The 26461-nt window shown below is 38.8% G+C and overlaps 2 protein-coding genes across 4 annotated transcripts in view; one reads left to right on the top strand and one right to left on the bottom strand.

Moving 5' to 3' along the window:
- Positions 1-4505, bottom strand: part of MYOF (myoferlin) — a 102478-nt gene extending 97973 nt beyond the window's left edge. The window contains 1 exon segment of the mRNA XM_087932439.1: positions 4170-4505. Coding sequence (XP_087788565.1) covers positions 4170-4257 — 88 coding nt within the window. The 5' untranslated portion in view covers positions 4258-4505.
- Positions 4506-7228: 2723 nt separating this feature from the next.
- CEP55 (centrosomal protein 55) lies at positions 7229-25821 on the top strand. 3 transcript variants are annotated; one of them, XM_087932438.1, is made up of 9 exons: positions 7229-7505; positions 10536-10749; positions 12080-12364; positions 15290-15355; positions 19550-19691; positions 21851-22155; positions 23500-23571; positions 24006-24131; positions 24920-25821. In XM_087932438.1, the coding sequence occupies exons 2-9, from the start codon at positions 10591-10593 to the stop codon at positions 25124-25126; spliced, it is 1362 nt and encodes a 453-aa protein (XP_087788564.1). In that variant the 5' UTR covers positions 7229-7505; positions 10536-10590; the 3' UTR covers positions 25127-25821. The 3 variants fall into 3 exon arrangements, with proteins under 3 accessions (XP_087788564.1, XP_026566387.1, XP_026566386.1); XM_026710602.2 differs by having other exon boundaries at positions 24917-25821; XM_026710601.2 differs by having other exon boundaries at positions 24905-25821.
- Positions 25822-26461: the final 640 nt, after the last annotated feature.

Here is a 26461-nt window from a genome sequence, read left to right as displayed (position 1 = left end):
GTTGTGGTAAATAGAAGGACGCTGATCATTTCAAACTATGGACATTTAACCTCATCAATACTATGGACATTTAACCTCATCAATACATTCACATTGGCTAAAAATAGGTAAAAACTGCACAAAAATCAGCACTTTTTAAATCAAATCCACACTTTCAGTCTATAGAATCTCTAACAGAAATTAGAAAAAATCAAAATACAGTAATTTTATTCCAAATGTGCAAGCTATTATAGCATGCATTGCACTAAATATGTTTTAAAAAGTAATGGATCGTGATGGATTTAATAGTGAGTGATTTTTTAAAAAAAGGATGCTTCAGATATATATTTTCCTTCTGTTTCAAATATGACTAAATCTGATTAGCTTCCATGAAATTCAATTAAACAACATACTCCTTCTGCTAGATATGCGTGGGAGGAGCTGAAAATTTGGTCCTTATTTAGTCAGTGTGGAAACTAGTGATTCACATTCCTGTAATAAAATTGTGATAGGAATTAACTTTTTTTTAAAAAAAAGGAATGTGCAGAATATTAGCTCAGGCTAGACCACAAAGGATTCGCAAGTCCTGTTGAACAATATCAGCTGTAATGTTATGTTTAAGCTAAAAACTGTATTATAATCCCATGCAATTTTGCCATTATTTAATATTAGCATCCAGTTACAATTGAATTAGGCCCAACCTTTTCCACAACTGATATTTTAAAATCTCAAAGTATGAGCTTATCACATTTTTTTGAAGAGAAGTGCTAAATTTAAGTTAAATTTGCATGTATTGTATATTTACCTAAGAATAAGCCTTACTGAGGTAAATGCTGAACATGTGAGGTCTCATCAAACACTGTGAGTTCCATTGTCATATAATTTATTTTGTTTTAATGAAATTCTTTAAGCACACTAGTTAAGCAGCAATAAACAACTCCAATTTATCCATGGTGGTTGTATTGAAGATGGTGTTATTGTAATGTCAGACAGTTTTCATGTAAGAGGGAAAATGGAGAACAGCAGAGAACTGAACCCTTGTCTGTGTGTTGAAGGAGCAGGTGATAGAAAGCTCTCACAATTCTGTAAACTATAGATTTCTAGCTTATTATCACTTCAAGTAAATATCCATACTCAGTAAGTTATTCCTCCTCAGTCTGAACTATGTCCCTATAATGGTTTGTGGGAGTGACCTTGGGAGTCAGGAGGGAGAACCCCCCATTGAAAAATCCCATGTCTGCTTTATAATTCCTTCATTTAAGTTTAATGTTGCCTTCCAAGGAAGCTTTAGAAGCTAGGTTTAAAAAATAGGAACACAACAAAATATGGAGGGCAACATTTTCTATGTTTACTCAGTGGATTCCTTCTAGGGCATTGTGAGCAGGGCTGAATTAAGGGCCCCAAGTAGGCTGATATTCTCAAATGAATCACACAAAAATGGAATAGAAAAACAAGTAGAAACTAGACTACGAGCAAGCAATTTTAGGGTAGAAAAGTAAAGAAGCTTCAGCTGCTTCTCTCTGAAGGAGTGCTTCAAATTCACTTGGGACGAAGGATGCCTTGCCCATTGGCTAATGCAGCTACATGTTAGCCAATCGGCAGATTGAACCCAATGGGGTTTCCAAGCAGGGCCAAAGGATCTTCAAGACACCATCCATGGCTAGCATCACTTCATGTTAGCCAATGGGTAGGTCAGGCTGAAGCACTAGATAGGGCCAGATATAAAAGTAAAATGGGGGCGTTCAATTTACTTTGGGTTTGTATTGTTTCCTTTCTCCCTGATATCCTCTCCTTCTCCCTGGAGGGAGGAGACAGATCACTTTGAACCCATCCTTTGCAATGAATATTTGAAATTGGTTCAACTTGAACTTGGTCATATGAATTTAGGCCAACCCTAAACTACAGATATTAGTAGTTATTCTTATTCAGGATATTCCATTCCATTCCTTTCTCTCCCCTCCTCCCCAACTTTTCTATTATTCAAGCAATTTTCTCGTTAGCATCTTCACAGTATTATTCAGCTGTCACTGAAGTAATATGAAGCCTGTCTTTATTATACTCATTTTGGCACAACAATGAAAGGATAACTATATAATGCTGTAAGTCTCTAGCAGGGAAATGACCTCAATTGCTATCACATGGCACTAACAATATCCAGTTCCTTAAAATATATGCCAATAAAGCTGATCTATATTTCAACAAAACCTGTTCCTTCCAGGTTGCTCTTAGCATATATAACCGGGATCTAGAATGTGTTGAAGACTTGTTTTTGAAAATTCTGACCATTCATTTTGAGTTAGCTTTAAATGCCACAAAGGACATTTTGTCTTTCTTTGTCTCTAACCCTAACCCTTCTAAGCTTCCACCAAGATGTCTTTTTTCCTCCTACAATCTTTGTACTTCTGCAAACACCAGAGATTTCTTCAGGCCTGCTGATACTTCTCCCTGGTGAGTGGGTGTATTTTGGGTACATAGCAACATCACAACCTGAACATCCCGAAATAAATGGAACAAGGATGAAGACACTGCTCCTAAACATTTTATCACAAGCCAATCTCCCATCCTTGTTTCGTGCAGGGTGTTTTAGTTTTTATTCTGTGGAAATGTCTCTGCTCACAAATACTTTTTATTCTAAGCCTTTAAACACCACCTACAACACATCCTCTCAGAACTATAGCACGGCTGCATCTTTAGTTTGCTTCTTTGTTTAAAGTTTGTTTTATTGAAGGCTTCAATTAACATTTTCCATGGGGGAAAAAGCATGAATCACACAGTAACTCTTGACCTTTCTTCCAAGCTTTTGTTTCAAAATATTTATTCAAATTTAAACAAAATCAGCTGCATGATGGGTGTAGCAAATGCACCCTACTCTAATTTTATTTGGGGGAAGGGGTTCCCCCAAATACCCACAGCACAGAAGCTTTAGAGAGGGTATGAAGAATTTTGAAAATACCAGCTAAACATAAAAATTAATTTCTGTTAGTAGCTTTTAAGCATCTTAATTATGGTTACAGAAAGCCAATTTGGAAAAAAAAAGTATTTGCGGCCTCTTTGAAATATAAGTGAAAACTGGAAAACTAGCCTTGAGTAATGAATGATTCATAAACAAGTTGCAAAACAAATCACCAGGCTTCATCTTCTTACAGTTTAAAAGTCCCAGATTTTATCTTTATCTACTGATTATATATTTATATACCAATAATTCCACCAGCTCCCGGTGACTAATTTTGAAATAAGAGGTGCAGTTTACTTTTTAATTATCATAAAAGATCAGGGATAATAAAGCCAAGCATTCCTTGTTCACCAGACCTCATTTGATAAAGACTTCATATTAGGATAGAATCATTTTTTTTAAAAAGAACAAAATGAAGAATAAAAATAAAATGAATACTTTTTCCCGCCATGCCATTTAAGCTTCCCATGTACATTTTTAAGGCTTAAGCCACAATCGTTAGCAATTCTATTAAATTTGGGCAGCAGAAATCCAGAGGACCACTAGATGGTAGCAGAGGAATATAGAAAACTAATTCTAGTCCAGTCTTGTTAGTCCTACTTTTTCCAATAAAATGAGTATTCTTATTCAGTACAACATCAAGTAATATAACTGTCTTGACTGGAATTTGTATCCCAAACTGATATATATACTGAGCAAAGGTTATCTGATTTCTCTAACATCCAACACACATCCAACTAAATAGGGAACCAAAGGACCAATATAAAGTCCACTACAAAATTTGCAAATACAATTCAAATCCTATTGCTTTTCATGTATTCCTTTACTTTTGGTTAATGTACTAATAATTCAAACAAGAAAGGTCATGGAAAAATTCTATTTAATAATGTAAGTAGCATTTAAATATTTTAAATAATACTCTTCCTACCAGCATTCAATCAATCAGGGCAAGCATTTCTGTATAGCAGGTTAACAACCAGACATCTTCTGTGGTAGGAAAATAATTCATGTGCCAAAATATAATTCATTTGCCCATTCACAAAAACTGAAGGTGAGTTTCCTATATGCAGGTGCAATGAAATATGCTTTTTGAGGCACCTAAAATAGATCTCCAGATTGTTTTTCATCATTAAAAAAGAAGCTATACACTTTAGAAGCTCTTCGCAATCTTATTCTAATCATGCCAGCAACAAAAGAAAAGAAAGAAAAGAAACCTTCCAAAATTAGTTATCCTTACCTTTAAAAATAATTGATGCAATAGGATCTGGTTTCCCAAATGTATGTTTAGGGATATTTGCAGCTGATTCTACAATTACCCGAAGCATTGTTTCAAGCAAACTTTAAAAAGCTGTTTTCGAAGTAGAAAGTTCAGGGAGGCGGAAAAAAAATAATACTCCAGACACTAGGCAGCCTCCAGACTGAAATGCCAAGAGGAGGAGGAAGAATAGGAGGAGGAGGAGACAAGAAGGAATGGCTCTGTTACAGCAACAGGCAGCTCACAGCGGAATTACTAAGTTAGTTACCGAAGCTAAAGAAACGCGATGCATACCATCATTCACAATTCCTGTCCATTAGATAACAAAACTGATATGGATTGAAATGCAAACATAAGAATTTACAAAACAGGCTGTTTAAAAAGTGGGAAATGCTCTCTATGCAAATTATGAGGAAGAAATATGAACGTGCATTAAATAATCACTGAGTTAGTGAATCACTCATTGCATACTTTCCATTTTTATGGCTATGAAAACAACAGCCAAACCAAGACAATTTTTAAAAAAGCATGAACGTTTCCTTTAACAGTACATTCTTTCCTCATGTTTGTGGTTTGAGTATCGTTCTCCTTTTTAATACAGGAATGTTGCAAACAATCTTAGATCGCCCCCTTCAGCAAAAGTCAACCTTGTACATAAATCTAAAAGTCATCTCTACATTTTGTGCAGTCAGGGTTTGTAGTAAGAAGAGAGAAGAATCAAAGTGATAAGCTGTGAATAAGTTGCTTTTCCACATCTTGCTTGATGCTAGAATAGCAGATCGGTTCTTCCACGCATTATGTGCTGCAGGGAACTTCCAGTGGAGATTTCCGAATGGGAACTAACCACAAGGTATTATACCACTTACTGCAGGTTTTCCTTCTAAGTAGTTTTGGAAAAAGAATGGGGAAATTGAAACACATTGGGAAGGTTTCAAGTGGAATCCACTGTTCATCATATCCTTCATAAAATTTGAGGAGTAAGGCAAAGCAATTGAATAAAACAGTTGGATTTAGATGATGAAGGCATCAGGCTAGACACCAGGAGTCGCTCAGTTCTAATCCTGCCTTAGAAAGCCAGCTAGGTGACTTTGGGCCAGTCATTCCCTCTCAGCCTAAGGAAAAAGAAAATAGCAAACCGATTCCAGAAATGCAAATTGCATGGATTTGCCCAGGCAGTCGCTAGGATTCCAGGCTAAGTCGAAAACTGACAGACACCAATGCAGAATCAAGATGGCAGTCCTAACCATGTACTCAAAGTCCTGTTCCTTCTTAGATAAATCACAGCACATTTACTTTAAAACAGGGAGGAGCTTCGATCACAAAGATATTAACATTTTGAAACCCTCCCTGTGGACACACTTGGAACTGTCTCCCCATTTCTCTTGGCAACACTGCCAGATGTGGTAGCAAATTCCCAAGATTGAGGAATTATGTTGCCAGAGGAAGGATAACCAAATATCCCCATCCCATGGAGATACCTGTAGGATCAGAACACTGTCAAGAGAAAGGAACGCTGTACACGCAGCCCTCACACACAAGAGCCTTACCCACCTGCCAGGGTTAGAGCTAGTTATCAAAAACCTTCTGGTCATCTCTCATAAATGCACTCCCACTTGCAGACCAGCATTGCAGTGCCTAATATTCACTCTGGATGGGTGAATAGGGAGGAACCTTTCCTGAATAAAAAGATGTGGGGGGGGCTGTCTTATGCTCTCAGTTCTACTGGCAAGAGAAGTGGGGCAGAAAACATGTTAAACCCCCCCCACCACTCTATTTTTCCCATGGATTCAGAAGTAGCGATATATAGTAAGAGGGAAAGCTGATCTTTTTGGTCCCAGTTTTCCCAATACTCAAACAATTAAGACCCCAGAGGTGGTTGTTTAGCCACTTGTCCCACTTCTTCTTTCAATGGTAAAGAGAAATGGGGTGGAGGTGGTCCCCAGAAAATTGGTGCCTCCTCTCTCCCCCATTTCTCCTGTCAGGGGAAAAAAAGGGAGACGAGAGAAGTAGAGGAACCGATCTCTTCGTCCTCCCCACTCCCACTGCAAAAGATGCAGAGCAAAAGGAAACTTTCCCCTTCCATGGAGCAATGATTCCAAGGGACAGAAAACTAATAGCAATGCACCCTTTTCTTCTTCCCCCTGTAACCCTGCAACCCACTACCTAAGGTGCAGGAAGGGGAGAGAAGCAGAGAAGGACCATCTGAATGATCCCAAGGTTGGGTGGTCAGTAAAACCATGGATCGTCAACTTCCAATTACTGGCACGTGCTGGTGTTAAGAGGAGGTGACCCTGGGCTGCAAATGCCATTTTTCCAGCAGGCAGTCTATGGACATGCATAGGAAGCACAAGTTTATGATTTCAAGATTGAATTTATTTACTTATTAGAGTAATACCTGGCACAATCCAAAACCTTCAGCCGACTTCACTATGGAAACATAAAGAATGGAACATAAAGAATCTACAGACCCCCCCACGCATGTAATAAAAACATTTGGAAATCCCACACAGTTCCAAACAGTCCAGCTACTTTTCATGCTACCTGTACTAGATTAGTTTAGATATGTCTGATGAATACAATAGAATGAGAAATAAATGGAATGGAATAGAACAGGACCTCGGAGGTCGTCTAGTCCAGCCCTCTGCTCAAGCAGAACCTATACAATTTCAAACAAGTGATTATTTATGCAGCCTACTAAATCCTATCTTGCTCTCCTTTAAAAAAAACCTCATGTGCTTAATTTTGACAGCGGGCGGTAATTTCCGCCCGATGGCCAGTCTCGGCGGGGAAAGCATTTGTGCAAAAATCACAAGTTAGAAAATAAATCCGTCATGAAACTATCCCGTTGTTTGTTTGTTTATTGTTGTTTTTTTGCAAAATCCAGCCTCCCCCGCCCCCCTTTCCTTCCTTTCATTAACGCTCCTCCCGATCTCTTCATTTCGAATGTCAGGGCAGAGACCTCGTCTGTGACGTCACGCAGACGTCAAGTTCCGCCGCGCCTTCCTTTTGGAGCCACGCGGCGCTGGCGTAGCCTGGCAACCGGGCGGAAGTGGCGTCACATGCAGCCGCTGCATTCAAACTCTCGGAAGCCGCGTTCGAGCGGGCGTTCAGTTCGAAGCGGAGCGGTTCTGCCGTTGTTTCCTGCTCGCCGCCCCGCTCCGCTCCGGGCCGTCCCGTTCCCTTCCCTTCCCTTCCCTTCCCTTCCTTCCGTGGAAGGGAGGGCGCGGTGTTGTCGGTGCCGCCGCCGCCTCCTTGCCATCTTCCAGCGCCCTTCTCCGCCCGGCTGTGTCCACCTAGCGCTCCAGAGGCTTTCCTGAGGTGTGTATGGGGAAGTGCGGGGAGCCCTTGACGTGTCGGTCCTTTTGAGCCCTTGTGGGGGGAAAAAGGGAGCTCTGCCTTGGAAGCGGGCCTCAGCAGGTGGTGGTTGCCCTTGACCGATGTCTATGGAGATCCTCAGTCCTCCAGGGTCATGGCGGTCCCAAAGGCGCTTTTTTCAAGAGGCAACTGGACTTTCCTTTTCTTTTCTTTGAAGACATTTCGCTTCTCATCCAAGAAGCTTCTTCAGTTCTGATAAATGGTGGGGAACAGATAGGACAGGACGGGAAATGTTGTTGTTAGTTACAAAGTCGTGTCCCACCCATCTTGACACCATGGACAACGTTCTTCCAGGCCTTCCTGTCCTCTACCATCTTCTGGAGTCCATTTAAGCTCACGCCGACTGCTTCAGTGACTCCATCCGGCCACCTCATTCTCTGTCGACCCCTTCTTCTTTTGCCCTCAATTGTGTCGGACAGGACATAGGACAGGACAGGACAGGAAATAGGATCTTGGAGGTCTTCTAGTCCAGCCACCTGCTCAAGCAGGAGAACCTATACCATTTCAGACAAGTGACTGTCTAGTCCAGGGGTCGCCAACCTTTTGGACCTCGGGGACCACCAAACTCATAATTTTAGATCCCAGGGACCACTAACCGGTTCTGTGGGCATGGCCTGATTTGTGGGTGTGGCTTGGTCGTGACTGGCTGGGCATGGCTTGTATGTAAATATTATAAATATTTATATAAATATTGATTTTTTTATTAAAAAGAGCAACTTTTACCCAAAATCAGGCAAAGCAGGCAGGCAGATTGAGTTGCTCACAGAATCACAGATTCATTCAGTGATCTGCCATTGGCTAGTTCAGTCTGTCATATAAAATTTGCTTGCAAGCAAACTCACAAAATTAACTCACAACACACCATGTATGTAAATATTGAATTTTTTATAAAAAAAGAGAGTAATTTTTACCCAAAATCAGGCAAAGCAGGCAGATTGAGTTGCTCATAGAATCATTCAGTGATCTATCTGCCATCAGCTAGCTCAGTCTCTCAAATTTGCTTGCCGTGAGTGCACTGAATTTGCTTGTAAGCAAACCTTCAGTCCTAAGGGAGGAGCTGAAGATCTAAAGACTAGCTAGAAAGCAAGAAATCCAACCATTTCCTGCTTCCTAGCTAATCTAAATCTCCTGGCACAGCAGAACAGATGATGGTCGGAAAAAGGAAAATTAGCAATTTAGCAGGCAAGTTTACTGGGTAAGGAGTGAGTGGGCGGGGAGGGTTCCCACGCAGCCTTGTGTTTCTGCACAGCCTGAATTAATTACTTTGGGGGGCTGCTCTGGGGGTGAGATTTCTCTGCGGCCCACCAAAATTTTCCCAAGGCCCACCGCTGGTCTAGTCCAAGGGTCTTCAAAACTTGACTGCTTTAAGACTTGTGGACTTCGACTCCTAGAATTCTCCAGCTAACATGACTGGAGGAGGAATCCTGGGAGCTGAAGTCCACAAGTCTTAAAGCAGTCAAGTTTGAAGGCCCCTGCTCTAGTCTCTTCTGCGGAAGGGAATGGAAGGATTTATATTCCTTGCAGACAGCGGGTCATTTGCATTCTTTTTAGAGGGTCGTTGAGGCCACTTGGGGAGTTTACATCTTCCAAGAAGGCTTCACACCCATTTGCATTACTCAGGTGACTCTGGGGACATAGATAAACCTCCAAGTGGCCTCAACAACTCTCTAAAATAATGCAAACAACCAGCTTTCTGCAAGGAATATAATTCCTTCCTCTCCCCACCATCCAGTCAGAGCTGAAGAAGCTTCATGGACGATATGTAAAACGTCTTCCAAGGAAAAATAAAGTCCAGCTGCCTCCTGAAAAAGCACCTTGGGGACTCTTGACCAATCTTGTAACGAACACTCAGCCTTCTTAGGGATGGAGGGGAGATTACTAGGAAATCCCTAGGCTGTGTCTCCATTGGGACATCATGGAACCAGCAAGGATAAAGCCATTTTGGACCCCTTTTACGCCCCCCCCCCAAAGGACTTGGATATGCTCAATAGTTGGGTGTGACTTGAGGATTTGTTCATCTTATCACAGCAGTTATGCTTTTCTAAAATTGAGGTCTAAAGCTCAGGTCAAAACACCGTAAAACAATTCAGCACACAAGGCAAAAAAATGGAATGTGGTGGACTCCTTGCAAGAGGTGAAAAGCCATTGTATATTCAGATGTGAATAGCTATTCTGCATATCTCTAGTTCTAGAATTTTCAAGTTTTACTTTCGTAATGAGTAATAACGTATTTTCTCAGATTCTAATTAGCAAACTTAATTTTGTTGCTATGAACATAACCTTTGGCCTTGCATTCCTTTGCAATCTACATGATTCTCTTGCTTCTGTGTAATTGATTCTAAAATGGGCATTTATTTAGCATTTTATAACTATTTTATAACATTACCTAGCATTATCTTTATATATAAAGATAACGTGCATGGAAAAATCCAGGTCCATGTAATTTTTCCCTCTACAATTGAAAAGACATCTTAATTGGAGGAATGGCGGTTTCTCCTCACCTCTTTGCTTTCAAATTCATCTGGCTGCATTTCGGGTTTTATATTTTTTTAAAAGTGATCCATCCAGTTGCCAGCATTCTTTATCATAATATCTCTGGCATAGATTACTTCATTTGGATAGGTTTAACATGGCTAATTGAAGACAATTACATTGCACCTACATTGTGTCTGTTTTCTTTAATTTCCTCATAATGTCTATTTTTAAGGTTTAATGTTCTATTTGGGAATTTTTTTTGCTATTTTACAAAAATGTTCAGAGGGTTTTGAAAGGAATTTTTATTTTTAATAATATTTATGATGGGACAGAATCCTACATGTTTTTACCTGTCTGTTGTAAAACACTGTTTGTATACAATAAAATTATGAATAAATTGATTAGTTGTAATAATATATATTAGAGAATAATTCCCATGGGCTTGTACTATTTGTGGGTTTGGAATTTAGAGAGATTTTCCCCAAAAAACTCTTGCAGATGAAGTGGCTGCTTCTTGAATAGTGCCTGATGATTTTTTCGGAGCATCTCAAGTATGACATCAAAGAAGTGGGGATTCAAGTCTGGTGATTCCAAATCTGAATCAGAATTGCATGTGTATAAGAAAGAAAATGCAGCTTTGAAAAAGTCTTTGGAAGAAATCATTAAGGAGAAAAGAAAAATGACACCCGAAGAAAGGAAGAGGCTTCTGGAGGTGATATAAATTAAATTAATCTTTGTTTTGCATCTAAATTAAAACCTGGATATTAATTTGGAGACAAACCATTTTGTAAAGCAAGGGCTTCACTTTTCATCTAATTACAAAAGAAACTAATTGAAAATGGGATGTTAACCCTTTTTGCAAGGGTGTGGAATGATGGCCCTTTTATGACTTGTGGACTTCAACCCCCAGAATTCCTGAGCCAGCCATGCTGCCCAACTCTGCCTAATCGCAATGTGATGTCTTACCAGAGGTGATAGATACCCCTGTTTTTTCTTTGTGCCCTGCTATGCGGCCTGTTAGCATTGCTTCTAGATTTCTGCAACCACAACCACATCTGACAATGGGGTGGCAAGTTACTCTTCCCTAAGAAATGCTAAACGCTTGCTTTATTCATTCATGCATTAGTTCGTTTTGTTCTAATGCATATGAAGCACTCAGGACAGGTGGGGTGGCTCTTTCACTGTTGCTTTTATGGTGTATGGTTTTATAACATACCCCGGTAAAATGATTTGTTTCTTCCTATTTCAGAGAAGAAATTGGTAGTTTTATGCATTTTTTTCCAAAGGTTTAGTTACCCTTCTACTTTTCCCACAGAATCTGTATATTTGAAAGCCTATATCGGGGTTCCTCAAACTTGGCAACTGTAAGACTTGTGGACTTCAACTCCCAGAATTCTGAGAGTTGAAGTCCACAAGTCTTAAAGTTGCCAAGTTTGGAGACCTCTGCCCTATATGAACTATTGTAATTTAAACTATTGTAAATTAACTATGGTAATTTAAATTGAACTGTTTTGAACCATTTAAATTCAAATTTAATTGTAAATAGGTGACAGTTGATAATGCATCATCTGAGCTGTCATGTCATATAAATAACTTATATGATATCATATAAGTTATTTCTATTGTGCAGCTCGTGTTGAGACTCCTTTTTTTGTTAAAGTGGTGGAGGTTCTTCTATTTTTTGTTTCACTTTCATATTAATATTAAATTCTTGCTTTCATAAGAATTGAACTTAGTTGCTGTCTTTGTTGTCTTGTTTTAGTTCTTTGGGGAGCTTTTTTGTCTATGCTTTAGCATACTAGATATATTTTGGTAAAATGTGAACATTTTAATGAGAGTATACCTACAATTAAATGGGCAATTTCTAGGCAGAATAGTGCAATCATATTCCAAATCTTGTGCCATAAGCTTATTATTATCATCGTTATTCTCCAACGGATGAATAATTGCCAGCATGATTAGCCACTTCTACTCCAGCAGGAATTTATAGTTTGGAAACTTACCTTTTTTTCTTGTTAAATGCTTGCTTGTGCTTCCTATAGAAAATACTTGCCCTTGAAACAGAAACAGAAGAATATAAAAATAAACTTGGACAGAAAGATCAAGAAATCCAGGTCCTGAAAGATGAGTTAAAGTGTAGAAGGAAAAATACTGATGTTGATTCTCTGCGAGGTCAGCTAGAAGAGAAAACAAAGGAAGTGGTTAAGCGGGAACAGCTGCTGAATTCACTCTCAGAAGAGGTAGAATGGCAGAAAAATCACATATCTGCAATTTCTGCAAGATGTACAGATCTTGAAAGCAGAGCCAGTAATGTCCAGATCGCCCAGGTGAGTTTATAAAAAGGTGTGCACTGTCACATACGGCTGTTTGGAAGTTATTTGGGACTGCCTTCCTTTTGAACTCTTTAATTTCGGTTGGGGTAGCATTTGCTCGTAAGAGGGATGTGTAATCTGGGGCTCTGACTGAACTCACAGCTCCTGCTGAATGAGGGATGCTTTGCACAGCTTCGTTTGGTGTATGCCCTTTCCTAGATTGGATTGACCTTCACTTCGTAGCTTGATTACTGCAGCGTACTCTACACTGGGCTGCCTTTGAAAACTATCTGGAAATTTCAGCTGGTCCAGAAGGCAATGGCACAGGCCTATGTGATTTATGAGCCAATTCATGAGCAATTTGCTTCCAGATGTAATTCAACATACTGTTTTGGTCCTATAAAGCCCCCTGTTGCCTAGAGCCTGATTTTTTGAAGCTGCCAATCTCCCATATGGCTTGATCTGACAGGGTGGATGTACTGTAGGTCAGGGGTCCCCAATTTCTGGACCGTGACCGGTTTGAAACTGGGCTGCAGAAGAGATGGGCAAGCACACACATGAAGCGCCACTCGTGTGAGCGGAGGGCTCGCTCCTGCACTCATGCAGTGCTCCACTTGTGTGGGCAAAGGGCGCTTGCACTCACGCACAAAGTTCTATACATGCGAATGGAGCTTCACATGTGAGCACAAGCACCCTCCAATTGCGTGCAAAGCTCCACACGTATCAGCCAGCCCCCGCTATCATAGCATTGCTTAATATACGGAAGAAGATACAGAGTACAAAGAAATGTGCTTCATCCTATCCTCTGGAATGAGGTTCCCCCTGAGATTGGGTGGCTCTTGGCCTAATGATGTTCCAAACAGTTTTAAAGACTTATTCCTTGGTTTGTAGCATGTATACATTATGCTATTGGCCAAATTCACCATCTTATCCATTTAATTTGGATTGCATAATGCTGTCTGCTTTTTATGTTGGGAGCCACTCGGAGTCAACTTATTGGGAAATCTCTGAGCTGAATTAAATAAATATGAAAAATTGGGTCGTTGCAAAGTAGTAGTAAGGAAATGGAACAAGATGGCTTAGTTATTTCCATCCTTGCAAGCTCAAAGTGACAACCATCATTTTCTAATTCACCATCCACAACAGTAATAAGGAAGCCATCACCACAGCTAAAGCTAAGGTAGTATGCTATCAGCTTCATGATGCAGTGATTTCAGCTATCGCAGTACCAATCTCTGGAAGTGGTTTGGTCCAAATTTCTAAGTGCTCTCCTGTATATGTCCAGGTAATTTGGTTGCCTTAACTTCACCAAGATACCTCTGCAACTTAAGCATGTCACAGGTGCCATGTTGTGTGCTGAACATAGGGAAGAGCTTTTACATAAGCCAGACTCGGAGCCTTACTTTCATCTAAGCTCATCTTGAAGAGCAATACAATGGCACACCTGTGCAAGACTGTTTATGCCCCGGGGCTCTTAGAGGAAATGGAATCAACTGTATATATCATTTGTTGCCCCTTTTATTTAAACTGGAATAATATTTTATTCACATCTCCCTTAACAATCAGACATAGCAAAAACAGGTCCTTATTGTTTTCCTTCTAGTAGATATTTCAAAAATGACTTTCAGGAGAGCAGCTAAATTAATAAAATAGTAATCTAATGGTCCTTCAAGATAAATTTTAAATTTGATATTTTATGAGTCTAAAATTTTAACTAACAGTCAGGTACAGCTAATAAATTCATATTCATTTATTTCTGTCTGTCTCTACCACTGTTTGAATCAGCCTAAGATATTACTCCTTATGTATTTTGTTGGTCTTGTTTTTAGTACAGTCTATATATTTTGATGCCCTATTTTATTTTAATAATGCTCCATTTTTAAATTGAAAATTTGTTAAAACTGTACTATTTTGAGTAAGTGCTTGTAATAATTAAGTTAACAAATTAATTATTATTTTTAGCATCCTTAATTTAAATTTACTAGACAGATACAGTGGTCCACACAGAATATTTTAATTTTGGATTATTCTGCTGAAAAATGGACATCATTTTTATTTCTATGTACACTTGTACTAGATGCTGAAAAGTGCTTTTGTGGACATTGCTCTGTTAAAACCCAAGTTGAACAGATTATAATCATTATACATTTGATTCCACTGACCTGATTAGCTAAGAGATATTATTGAAAAGGATTACAGAAGTACCACTTATTGAAAGTAGATGGCAGTAGAGCATCAATCCTATAGAGTTTGAAAATTAAAATACCAAATACCACAGTGATAAGTCAGGTGCTCGTCCATATCTGGAAGGATGTTTATAGATATTGGGTAATTGAAACATGTCAGCCATTATGCAAAACAATAAGCCCAATTAAATTCAAATATATACATTCTGGCTGTATAGGTTGACATTACTTACTCTCTTATCCTGAAACTATAATATACAAAGTTTATCCAACTACTTTTAGAATTTCTGTCATCTTTTGCCAAAAACATGAAACTTTCCTATTTGTAGGTAGCTCAGTAGATTCTGTTCTGGAATTTATTAAAGTCTCTTGAGTCAATTCAAGTCATGATGATTACATAGAAAAGACAATGTTGGTGTTTGTACAGAAACAGTTTGCCATTGCCTTCTGCTTCCTTCCTTCCTCCCTCCCTGTTAAGATATGAGCCATAGGATGGCATGGTAGTCTTTCATCTAAATACAACTAGGTTCAACCTGGCTTAGTATTTTTAAAATTTGCCACACCCTTTTATTCTACAGAAGGAAATATTTAGTAGAAATATAGTAGAATCTCGAGTGTTTCAATAGTTTGAAAAATGGCACAAACCCAGTGCTTTCAAGGCATAATGTAGCAGTACCTGCTCCTATCTTCGACACAGAGACATCTGCTTTCAGTTAATGGAATTGAACTGTTTCACTATTCTATTTTTTAACAGGAAAAGGCTGTGCACTGTGCTGGAATGCCAGTCAACATACATGAAGTTGAAATTCAACTCAAAGATGTAAGGCATTTTATCAAATATGTTATATGTTTTATTTAAGGCATAAAAAACCATTACATAAATACAGATAATATAGAATTATTGCATATTAGACTGTTTGGAGCTATTTGTTGCTGGTTTCCCAACAAAGAGTATGTGGGAATATAGCTGTAATAGGGAACTAGGATAAAATACAAAATTTCGTATTTTTTTTGGTAAGCAATCAGATCGGTAGCTTCCCACAATCATGTGATAATGGGAGTATTGGAATAGGCAGAATTTGAGGAATAATTGGAAGTATCATTCACTGTACTTATAACACCACCCTTATAAAACTTTGAATAATTGCCAAATGAGTGGTTAACCAAGGACTACTTGGATATGATTATATTGCTCTGTAAAATAGTGTTTTGCACCAGTTCAAATATTATGCTGAGACAGATTTCAATGGGCTCGGTTTCTTCATTCAGGGAAGAGACAGAAATTTGAATTTAGTTCCATAGACTCCTTGAAAGTGAGCTAATTATAAAATACTATGTAACAAAAGCTAATAACTTGCTGGTTTATGCCATAATTTTATAAGCTCAATGTTATACTATATATGAATCACTATCAGTAAAATTTAAAATGCCTTAGGCTGAAAAGGTGCAATCAGACTCCTTATTTTTTTGCTACCATAGGATGTAAATGAGTAAATTACATTTTTATCTTCAATGTTTTGGAATGTATCCATTCTAAGAGCAGCACATTATCTCATGGCAATAAATCAATCAAATTATAGTTTAGCCATGCAACTATTTGTGTATTTGCCTGTAGGCAGAACCCCGTGATGCCTCCCCCATTTTATCAGCTGCTGCTATAGTTCAGTCACACAAAGAGCATCTGGTCAAGAGTTACATGTGTGCACCTGAAGCTTTATAATATTTCTCTACTTTTCTGAATAAAACAAGTTGGAGGTATGGCAGGCAGCCAACATTTCATTCCCCATTCTTCGCTGGGAAAGAAGGCCAAACCATGTTGAAAACTTAATGTGGGCCTTCTGTTTATGCCTTGGCCACTTTTGCTATGAAATGGCACATCCAGTTCCAGTAACAATTAAGAATGGATGATTAAACAAAAATGCAGTATAGTTCAATCTGCTTACTTCAAACAAGGCCAGGGACTGAAAGCCTATAACATTGTTAGATTACATCTCCTAAATGTTGCTATCTCATCTATATCTCTGTTCTTTTTTTTTCATTTAAGAAAAATATAAAGAGGATTGTGCCTTAAATTCCATTAATAGTAACTTTTATGTCTCATGAAAACTATTCTTAAACTCAAAAGCTACTTTAATATAATACAAATGATATCTGTGTAAAGGAAAGGGTTTTGTTGAGTTATTGAAAGCCTTCCGTATGGATTCAAATAAAGTCTAAAAATTGAATAAATATTAAATTGTTTGACCTGCATGTTATCATAAGCTTTTTATCTATAAAGGAATAAGGAATTTCTTATCAGGGTCTTTTAATCTCCTACATATTAATACACATTAAATGCATTGCTTTACTTCTGTGGAAATTTTATTTCAACAATGAGCATACATTTTTTCTAAAACCAACCAACCACTTATGGATACTATGGTATTATTTTTATGCATTTATATAGCATCTTGTTGAATGCCATCTTCCACAGATAACGATCAAAATCAAAAGAGTACTAATAAAACATTAATGTAGTTAACATCAATAAAAATAAATAAGATATTCTTCTTGTATATCAGGGGTGTCAAGCTCAAGGCCCGTGAACAGATTTGGCCCAAGGGGTACTTAGATCTGGCCCACAGGGCTGCCCTGGAAACAGCGAAGGACCGGCCCCCGGCACCTCTGCCAGCAAAAATGGTTGAGAGGGCCGCATGCTCCATTTTCCCTGGCAGAGAGTTGCAGGAGGCCATCCTAGCCGAAAACAAAGCTCACAAGGGCCATATCAGGGCTCCAACAAATCCACCCTCATTCAAATCAGAAGTCTCTAGCTGCACCTCAGAAAAAAGTAAATTGATTTATTAGGAGTGGCCATGTTTGCGTAAGCTGGATGCAGCCGATACTAAATTACATCATACATTTCCCCCTTGACCCTGGTCTTCCCCCACACCCCCTGGATCCAGTGGGACACATCCATCTCCAAGAATCATCCATCATGCTCTCCCAAACTTCCTTATGCTCTGACAACTTTGGGCTACTGGGAGCGATTCTCTAGGCATTTAAGGAATGCCTTGTTTCCCCCCACCCCCTTTTTCTGGCAGCCAAAAAGACCAAAGGAGTATCTTTTTAATTGATAGGCCATTGGGGGGGGTGAGCTGAGCTCTGTTTTCACTGGCAGAGGATTGCAGGAAGTCATCCCAGCTGAAAACGGAGCATTTTTCCCGGCAGAGCTCTCGGGTCGCCACAGGCACCCCCGACACGAGTAATGTCAAGCTGGTCATGCCCCCCCGGCTCCCCCAAGATCAAACACCACCCTGATGAAGCCCTCAATGAAATTGAGTTTGACCCCCCCTGTTGTATATGGATGTGCCATATACTTATAAGTGAGCATATATCAATTATGATGAAATATTTTTCTGAGATTTTTGTAATCCAAATCATTTATTTAGTATTAATTCATTGAAAAATTACAAAAAAATAATAATAATTACAACTTAAAAGAGCTTTCAGAAACCTCTCAGTAGGAAATTATTCAAAATAGACATACTTTGTAAGAGATGGCATGCATGCATTTATCCTGTTCCTCCAAAAGTTTGTTGATCTTAAAGAAAAGTACACTCTAGTCTTCGTTTACAGTTTCTTATTTGTATTTGCTTTTTTCCTACATGCTACAACATCTATGCAACCGCTGGTGACAACAGCTTTTTATACATCATGTATATTTTTTTCGCACTCAATAAAGAGGGCTGGCCAGAGATCTCTATCTCTGTTCTGAAAATTACTAGTTTTAAACTTTTACTTTTCGTATTGTAAAGTTCAGAATAATCTGAACTTTTTATTTCTATTATCTCTTTTTATTTCTATTCTTTTCCTAGCTTTTCCCAGCTGTGTTTTTAGCAGCCTTCCTTCTTTCCCAATTTATACTTTATTTCACTAACAACTCTCATACATGTGTACAACTGTACTGTCATAGGTACCCAGTCCATCTAAAAGATGTTAAAATAGTTGAATAAGAAAATGTTTGGCATATGATAGAGCACAGTTTGATTCTCAATGTGGCTGCACCTAAGAAAGCACAATTTGGAGCCTGAGTTAAATGCGTTTGTTCTAGTTCTTCAAGTTCATTACCGCTGCCCCACTTTTACATGACTCATAGTTTGAACAAGCCAAGGAACAATACGTAACAAATGTATTGGGAAATCATCATATGGCTGCCTGAAACCTTGTTGATTTAATCTAGAATTCATTTTTGAGTAGATGCATAGGATTGCATTGTTGCAATCCTATGGGTTCTATTAAAAATCAAGGTAAATAACATCCAAATCTACATGTATTGTCTAATCTGTTTCTTTTCAAGTTATGTTTGAAATCAGTTTTCAGACACTGTTTTGGCTATCGCTGTATATTGAATCACATCAATTTATAATCATTTCCAACAGCAGTGTGTGCGTGCTGAGAATGGAGAAAAAGTACAGAGATAATTTTCCACTGGTTTAGTGTTAGCTTCTGATGCACCGGTAGTCTTCAACTTCCAACAGTTCATTTAGTGACTATACAAATTGACAATGGCACTGAAAAAAGGGACTTAACCATTTTTTTTCACACTGATGACTGTTGCAGCATTCCCATGGTTACATGTTCAAAATTCGGATGTTTGCCCACTGGTTCATACTTGTGGCTGTTGCAGTGTCCTGAAGTCATTATGTGATTATCTTTTGCAACCTTCTGATAAGCAAAGTCAATGGCCAGATTCACTCTACAACCGGGTTACTAACTTAACATATGCAACGATGCACTTAACAACTGTGGCAAGAAAAATCATAAAACGAGGCAAAACTCACTTAACAAACATCTCATTCAGCAATGAAAATTTCGGGCTCCATTGTGATCGTAAGTTGAGGACGACCTGCATTCTCCTGAAATGTCGTGTTAATAGGAGTCATGTAAAAGAGACCTTGCAAATAAGATGCATTCAATTTACAGGAAAGGGAGATAAAAAAATAGAAGTCTCACTCACTTTCAAATCTCTTTACAGGCTTTAGAGAAAAACCAGCAGTGGATAATATATGACCAGCAACGGGAAGCTTATGTTCAGAATCTCTTAGCAAGGATTTTTGATCTGGAACAGCAGCTAAAAACTGTGATCCAAGAGCAAGCAAAAGAAGCTAGGGCAGAAGGTATAGACTGATTAATCTCCAAACTGCATACCATCAAAAGAAATAGAAGAGCTTATATTGGTCAGATTTCATTGTATTGTTCAAAACATGGCAGCTGTAAGAAGAGTTCTTCTAAAATCTGTTTTTGTGTCACTGTACTTTTTTAGGAGGGAGGGTGGGAGGGAGAGAAAATACATTCTGGTCATTGTTTAGATCCCAGACTCCCCATTTTGTCGATAATAAAACAGGATTTGTTGATCCGGTCTGGCATATAAAACTCACTTTTTAGACATTGATTGAAAAACGCATCATAATGATAACGCATATAATCCAACTGAATTTACAACATTTCTGAGAACAACTTCCCATAGTACAGAGATACAGGAAAGACCTCTTGATAACAAGTTTCACACTTTGTTTGCTTTTGGAAATTCTTCTGCCATTAGGTATTTGTTTTGTGCCTGAATAGTTGTTATTATTATATGTCTTATCTATACTATGTTTGATTAAGCTTTTGTATGCCATGAGACATATTGGCATTGCTGACATTAAGCACCTCATTCTTAAATATCTACGGAGATTCTCGGTCATCCAGGTCATGGTTGTCCCAAAAGTGCTTTTCCAAGAGGCAACTGGACTTTCTGGTTTTTCTTTGAAGACGTTTTGCTTCTCATTCTTCAGCTCTGATTTCCCTGCCATCTAGTCATAGCTGAAGATTCTTCTCGGATGAGAAGAAAGAACCCTAACCTTTGGGGTGGTGTTCCTTAAAATTGTCCAGAAACATTCAAGTTGATAAATTAAACTTAAGTCCAGAACCATAAGGATCAAAATTCTAGAGCAGTATTTCCCAGTAATGTTTTTTTTTTCCTATTCCTGTTGAGAATAGTTGCTCTGGAATCATGCTCCTTCTGCCCCAAGATTTCTCCTGCATCCCATTGTAATCACAGACTAGAGAAGAACAGTAGTAATTTTCTCCTCCCCACCTTGCTATACCACAACTGATTCTTTTCCCCCAAGTTCTGCCACTAGTTTTTAAAGACATTTTATTGTATAGAGGAGAGGAAGGTTTTAGAATATCTCTCAGTGCCTGCATCCCTAAATTCTGTCTTTATCTTGAATGATGATAGAAATATGGATGGGGACTAGAGTTTGTAGCCTTGTACTTTCATTACAATTTCCCAGATCCATTTTACAAAACTCATGTCATCATTATCATGTGAAATTAGTGAAGGAAGGACTAGCATATTAGTAGGACTTTTCACTAGAACTAGAAAAGTTGTTATAGCATTACATTCAGAGATGGAATGGCAGCATGGAGGAACCTGTCAACATTGACATATTCAGAAGACATTTCAAAAGTTTGTAGACTAATCTATTTGTGCCTGTTGGTTTTTAAGGTCATTAAATGAACCTTATTAGGGATTTGGACAGAGATACATCGAGCCAGTGTAGTACCCTTGGAATTTGCTGTAGAATTCCAGGAATACAAAATGCCATATGGAAAGCTATAAGAAATATCTACATCAGAATACAATTAAATGAAGTTTTACCAAGTTTTATCAAAACCAACCTTTATCTCCTTTGAATTGCTACCAACAACTAAAGTGCCAAATTAACTGTAAAAAAACCAAAGTACAAAATCCACACAGAGCTTCAAAGTTTAATCTGAACAGAGCGAACAACGTTGCTTCCTGCAAAGGTTCCTGTTCCGTTGCTCCTCTTTTATGTCTTATGGGAGAGCCAATCACCTCAAAGCCTTACTCCCGAGTCGCCCCTTTTGTCTTAACTGTTCTTGCCTTCTGGCAGCTCTGTGCATGCATGCACTGGGAACAGGCTCCTCCTGTTCCTTTGCCTTGCTGATGTCAGATTCTGGAGGCTACAGAGTCAGCACGTACCTCCCAGATGGCCCTGGCCCCATCTCTGTATCAGACCCAGGGCCACTGTCCGAGTCCTTCCCAGACTCCTGGACTGGCCCATATTCTTCTCCACTGTCTGATTCTGCTTCTGTCTCCACAATCTGCTGGCGGATCGCAACAACTATGATACCATAATTCAGTTCTTACATCTAAAGTACAATTTGCTGTTTGGCTTCATATTTTCACCTATTTGCATATTCATTTTTTTCATGTCTTTTTTGTTCTGTTCCGTATCCCTTTTCCCTCTGGCGGAATCCCTAAAAGGAGACAAGCAGAGATATTATGAACAGATGTTGGCTACAGCAGAAAGGAATCTGGAAGCTGAAAAGCAAATAGTCTCCCAGCTCCAGGCTGACGTTAATGAACTGCAAAGGAAGTATGACGACATTAAGCAAGAGGCAGTAAATGCAGACGGTCTGATGAAGCTTCAAAAGCAAGCTGATATTAAGGCTCTTCAGGATGAAAACCACCTCAAAGGGCAGCTCTTGCAGAGAGTCACACATGAGCACGAAGCGACCAGGAAAAAGCTGGATGAAGAAAGGAAGCGTACACATACCCTCTCAATTCAGGTCTTTGTACTGTTGACTAGATGCCTTGTTATCACAGGCTTCCCAAACTCATCCCGCAGGTTGGGAATTCAGGGTATTGCAGGTTCCTTCCATTTGAGTGGTGGAAGGCTGGGTTGGGATTACTTGCGTCTGTCTAAAGACACTTTCAAAATGAAATCCCTTTAAATGGTTCTGTCAGGGCTCCAACAAATCCACCCTCATTCAAATCAAAAGTCTCTAGCCGCATCTCAAAAAAGTAAATTGGCTTATTAGAAATTGCCATGTTGGCGCGTGGCTGTCTGCAGCCGATACTAAATCACATCATACATTTTCCCCTTGACCCTGGTCTTTCCCCCCATCCTGTGGATGTGACTTCTCCAACGGGACACATCCGTCTCCAAGAGTCATCCATCATGCTCTCCAATAACCTTCTTATTCTCCGACAACTTTGGGCTGCTGAGGTGATTATCTAGGCATTTCAAGAATGCCTTGTTTTCCCCCATTCCCTTTTTCTGGCAGCTAAAAAGACCAAAGGAGTCTCTTTTTAGTTGACAGGTTCTGCTAATGTGCTTAACAGCCAGTAACCATCTGGGTGCATAACTTAACCCTGATTTTGGCAGTGAGTGAAATAAATCAGCTGGAAGGGAATTCTACAGGTAGTTCTTGACTTAGAACAGTTCATTTAGTGTCTGTTCAAATTTACAACAGCGCTGAAAAATGTGACTTATGACTGTTTTTCACAATTACGACCTTTGCAGCATCCTTTCACGTGCTCAAAATTCAGATGCCTGGCAATCGGTTCACATTTATGACCGTTGCTGTGTCCCAAGGTCATGTGATCTCCTTTTGCAACCTGACAAGCAGGGTCAAGGGGCAAGTCAGATTCACTTTAACAACCGGGTTACTAACTTATCAACTGCAGTGATTCACTTAACAACGGAGGCAAGAAAGATTGTTAAAATGGGGCAAAACTCAATGGATGTCTCACTTAACAGCAGAAATGTTGGGCTCAGTTGTGGTCATAAGTCGAGGACTGCCTGTATTTGTAGCATGCAGATCTTCAACCCCCTGCTCTAAATGCCGTATATTCACCTAACATTACCTTAAATATCACCAAAAGTGATGATGGCAAGGATACGCTTGCACCCTGTCGAGGCTTATATGGACCAATATACAGTAGCTGAGAAGAAATTGGGAGGCATAAGGGTTAAGAAAAGGAGGCATTGCTTGTCTTCCTGCTGTCACTCTTTTCATTACAGTAGTAGTGAAGTGTAGCAAAATAAGCCCATAAAAATGTCTTGCATCTATTATTTGGAAGCTTTTCATGTATTGATTGTCACTTAATCTCCTGTTCATATTTTACAGGTTGAAGTGCTCCACAAGTCTTTGATAAAACAGCAAGACGAACAGACAAGAATAGCAGCTTTGGAACAGCAGGTACGCAATTATACGCTCTCTCACATGGAGCATAGATCTCTGTGACTAATATCAACGACTGTAATATTCATTTTAATGTCAAAAATGTGTTCTAATGTAGATACAGTATACAGTTCTATACTGTATACATTTCTATACTGTATACAGTATACAGTATACAGAAATCGCAATGTTATTAATGTAATTTGTCCTTGTGACTATGTTTAAGTTTTGAACAGAATATGAATTCAAAGTTCATTCAGGATTAATTGTATCCATCCCCTTTGTAGTCTTTACAAGTCTTTACTTCTTTTATCAAGCTATTCTTCCTTTTTTATCTATAAAAAGGTAACATTTATTTTGTGAATAGGCAGATATTTAAATGGAACATGTAATTATCAGATATGAGAAAAACAGGAGATCATTTCATTTTTCATCCAGTTCTTTTCTTCTAGATCCAGTCATGCACATCAGACTTTGAGAATGAAAAACTAGATCGCCAGAATTTGCAAATCCAGTTGAACAAAGTCCTTAAGGAACTGCGGAAGGCAAGAGATCAAATTACTCGTCTTGAGCCCTCAGTAAGTATTGGTGGATTAATGAAAGACTGAATCTTTACTAGGGCTATGCAGAGATCCAGCATGAAAGGCAAAATAAGAGTTATCCTGTGGAAAATGAGCGCCCAATAAACTGGATAGATGGATGGAGAAAGAAGGAAAGGAAAGGAAAGGAAAGGAAAGGAAAGGAAAGGAAAGGAAAGGAAAGGAAAGGAAAGGAAAGGAAAGGAAAGGAAAGATTTGCAGCAGGTATACATATACTTCTAGCCAATCTGTCAAGAACACCATAACGCAATTGAGTCTTTTTCTGAGATATGATAGCTGTTCAATTCTTCAAGTCTGAAATGTGACTCTGAATCACAATTTGCTCTTCAAATCCAGACCTGCACAGCCTTAAAACTTCCTTTCCATTTTCCACATATGCTATGTATACTGAACTGCAATTGTTGATGAGTTAGTATTTTATTTGCCAGATGTGTTGTTTTTTATAACAATTTCACACACTCTGTTGCAACTTCTGACTATTCAATGCTGTGCCGACTCCTCTGAGAACCTTTGTCTTTGGTTTTAAACAGCACCTGGTGAGGAATTTAGAAACATGGTAGATAATATCAAAACAGTCAGATAGACTTCTGATATAAAACTTTAATGTATTTTTTCTTTACACATCACTAGATTCTGTTACATTCCAGTCACGTATCCTTTTTAAATTCAATTATATTTAGATATTTGAGCCCTAAAAGAAATGCCGTTGGCATGCATTATAAATTATATATTGTCATTTTTAAATGCCACAGTTTTTTTTCCAGAAGCTTCCAGAACGTGGTGGATGTTTAGAAGTCTTAGACAACTTCCAGGCTGCTTTTGAAGACAAGTTGGTGATACAAGACAAACGTTCTTCACCAAAACGTATAAGCCTTCTGGATGAAAGTTTCCTGGAGTGTCCAAAATGTAAAACCCAATATCCTACAAGCCAGCATAGGGAATTATTAGCTCACATTGATTTCTGTACTATTTAAGTCCTAGAGTAAACCTATAGCTCTGTCTCAATACACTCAAGCAATTTAACAGAAAATAATAACTTTTTAAAAACAACTCATGAAGATGCTAAAGGACTACAGTTCATATTTCAACCAAAACATTTGTGCTGTAATTTAACGATCATGAAGATCCAGGCAGTAAACAACTTTGTGCATGGTATCTTCAATTCTGAACTACTGATTGTATTTGCACTCTTGGGCAAGAAAGTTATCTTATTTTCCGTAGGCTAATGCATCATGCAAATGTTCAATTACTGCTGTTTTTACTTTACTGGATTAACACGCGATTCTTTGCCTTGCCTCCAGAAATGCATTTTGACATTTCAGTTTACCGAGGCCCTCTAACATTTGCAAAAGAGGAAAATCATTTTACCATCCGATGAGCCGTGAACATGTAGGCCACATGAAGGAATGCATGGAGGCAGTTGGGTGTAACGGGAAAACAAACATCACCTACCCCAATTTCTAATTTCCACTGAACTCTTCTTTGCAGAAAGAAAACAAGTCCCAAATTCAGAACATCGGGGTGTGTCTTGACTATTGCATCCATTTTGTTAAAGATATGCTCTCATTTGCACTTGTTATCCCTGAGCTGAAAGCTCGGAGATATAACTTATCAGGGAACCTGTATAAGGAAATGCTTTTAATAAAAAGAAATTCGGCTATGCCACCAATCCTGTACACATGTCTTTTTTAAAAGATCAGGAATGGCTGTACATGCAGCTTCTTGTTATTCCCACTTGAATTTGCTGTATCTCTTGTGCCGTTCTTTTGTTTGTAACTTCTACTGTGCTATTTCTTCAATGTGATTTGAGCTTCTAGTCATGCCTCCCAGAATTTGATTGGACTGTATCTCCTTTAGGTAGACACTGTGTCTTGATGGTTTATAAAGCTACCGCTAAACTAGATAAGAACAATGTTTTGTAACCATCACACAGATATTTCCCATCAATCTGAAAGCAACTCCATCATAGTCTCCCAAGTACAGGTAGTGCTTGACCTACAACTGTAATGAGAGCCTGTCCATCAAGATTGTATGTCATGATGGTCATAAAATCGATTTTAGTTACCTTTTTTGTAGTGGTTGTGCCACTACATTAAAGGAATGCTGTGGTCATTAAGGGAACCAATTGTTCCCTATGAGTACGGTTTCCCCCCAAACCAGCCATAAATGCTGGTTTTCTGCAAAAGTGTCGTAAAAATCCAGCTCTGTGGCCGTGGGGAACTGCAAGTGACCAGTTGCTGAACTCCCAAAGTTTGATCATGTGGCTGCAGAGGATCTTCTGAGCATCGGACTTCAAAACCAGACCATAA

This window comes from Pseudonaja textilis, chromosome 4 (assembly GCF_049901715.1).
Source record: "Pseudonaja textilis isolate UNSWEBS1 chromosome 4, rPseTex1.2, whole genome shotgun sequence".
Lineage (NCBI taxonomy): Eukaryota > Metazoa > Chordata > Lepidosauria > Squamata > Elapidae > Pseudonaja > Pseudonaja textilis.
This window is presented reverse-complemented; position numbering and strand designations above follow the sequence as displayed.

Bases quoted from the DNA above. Each gene is read 5' to 3' on its own strand.
- CEP55 (XM_026710601.2), top strand. From the start codon at position 10,591: ATGACATCAAAGAAGTGGGGATTCAAGTCTGGTGATTCCAAATCTGAA. The intron at 15,356-19,549 runs GTAAGGCATTTT...ATCTCTTTACAG, and splicing joins TTGAAATTCAACTCAAAGAT to GCTTTAGAGAAAAACCAGCA. The intron at 22,156-23,499 runs GTCTTTGTACTG...CATATTTTACAG, and splicing joins CACATACCCTCTCAATTCAG to GTTGAAGTGCTCCACAAGTC.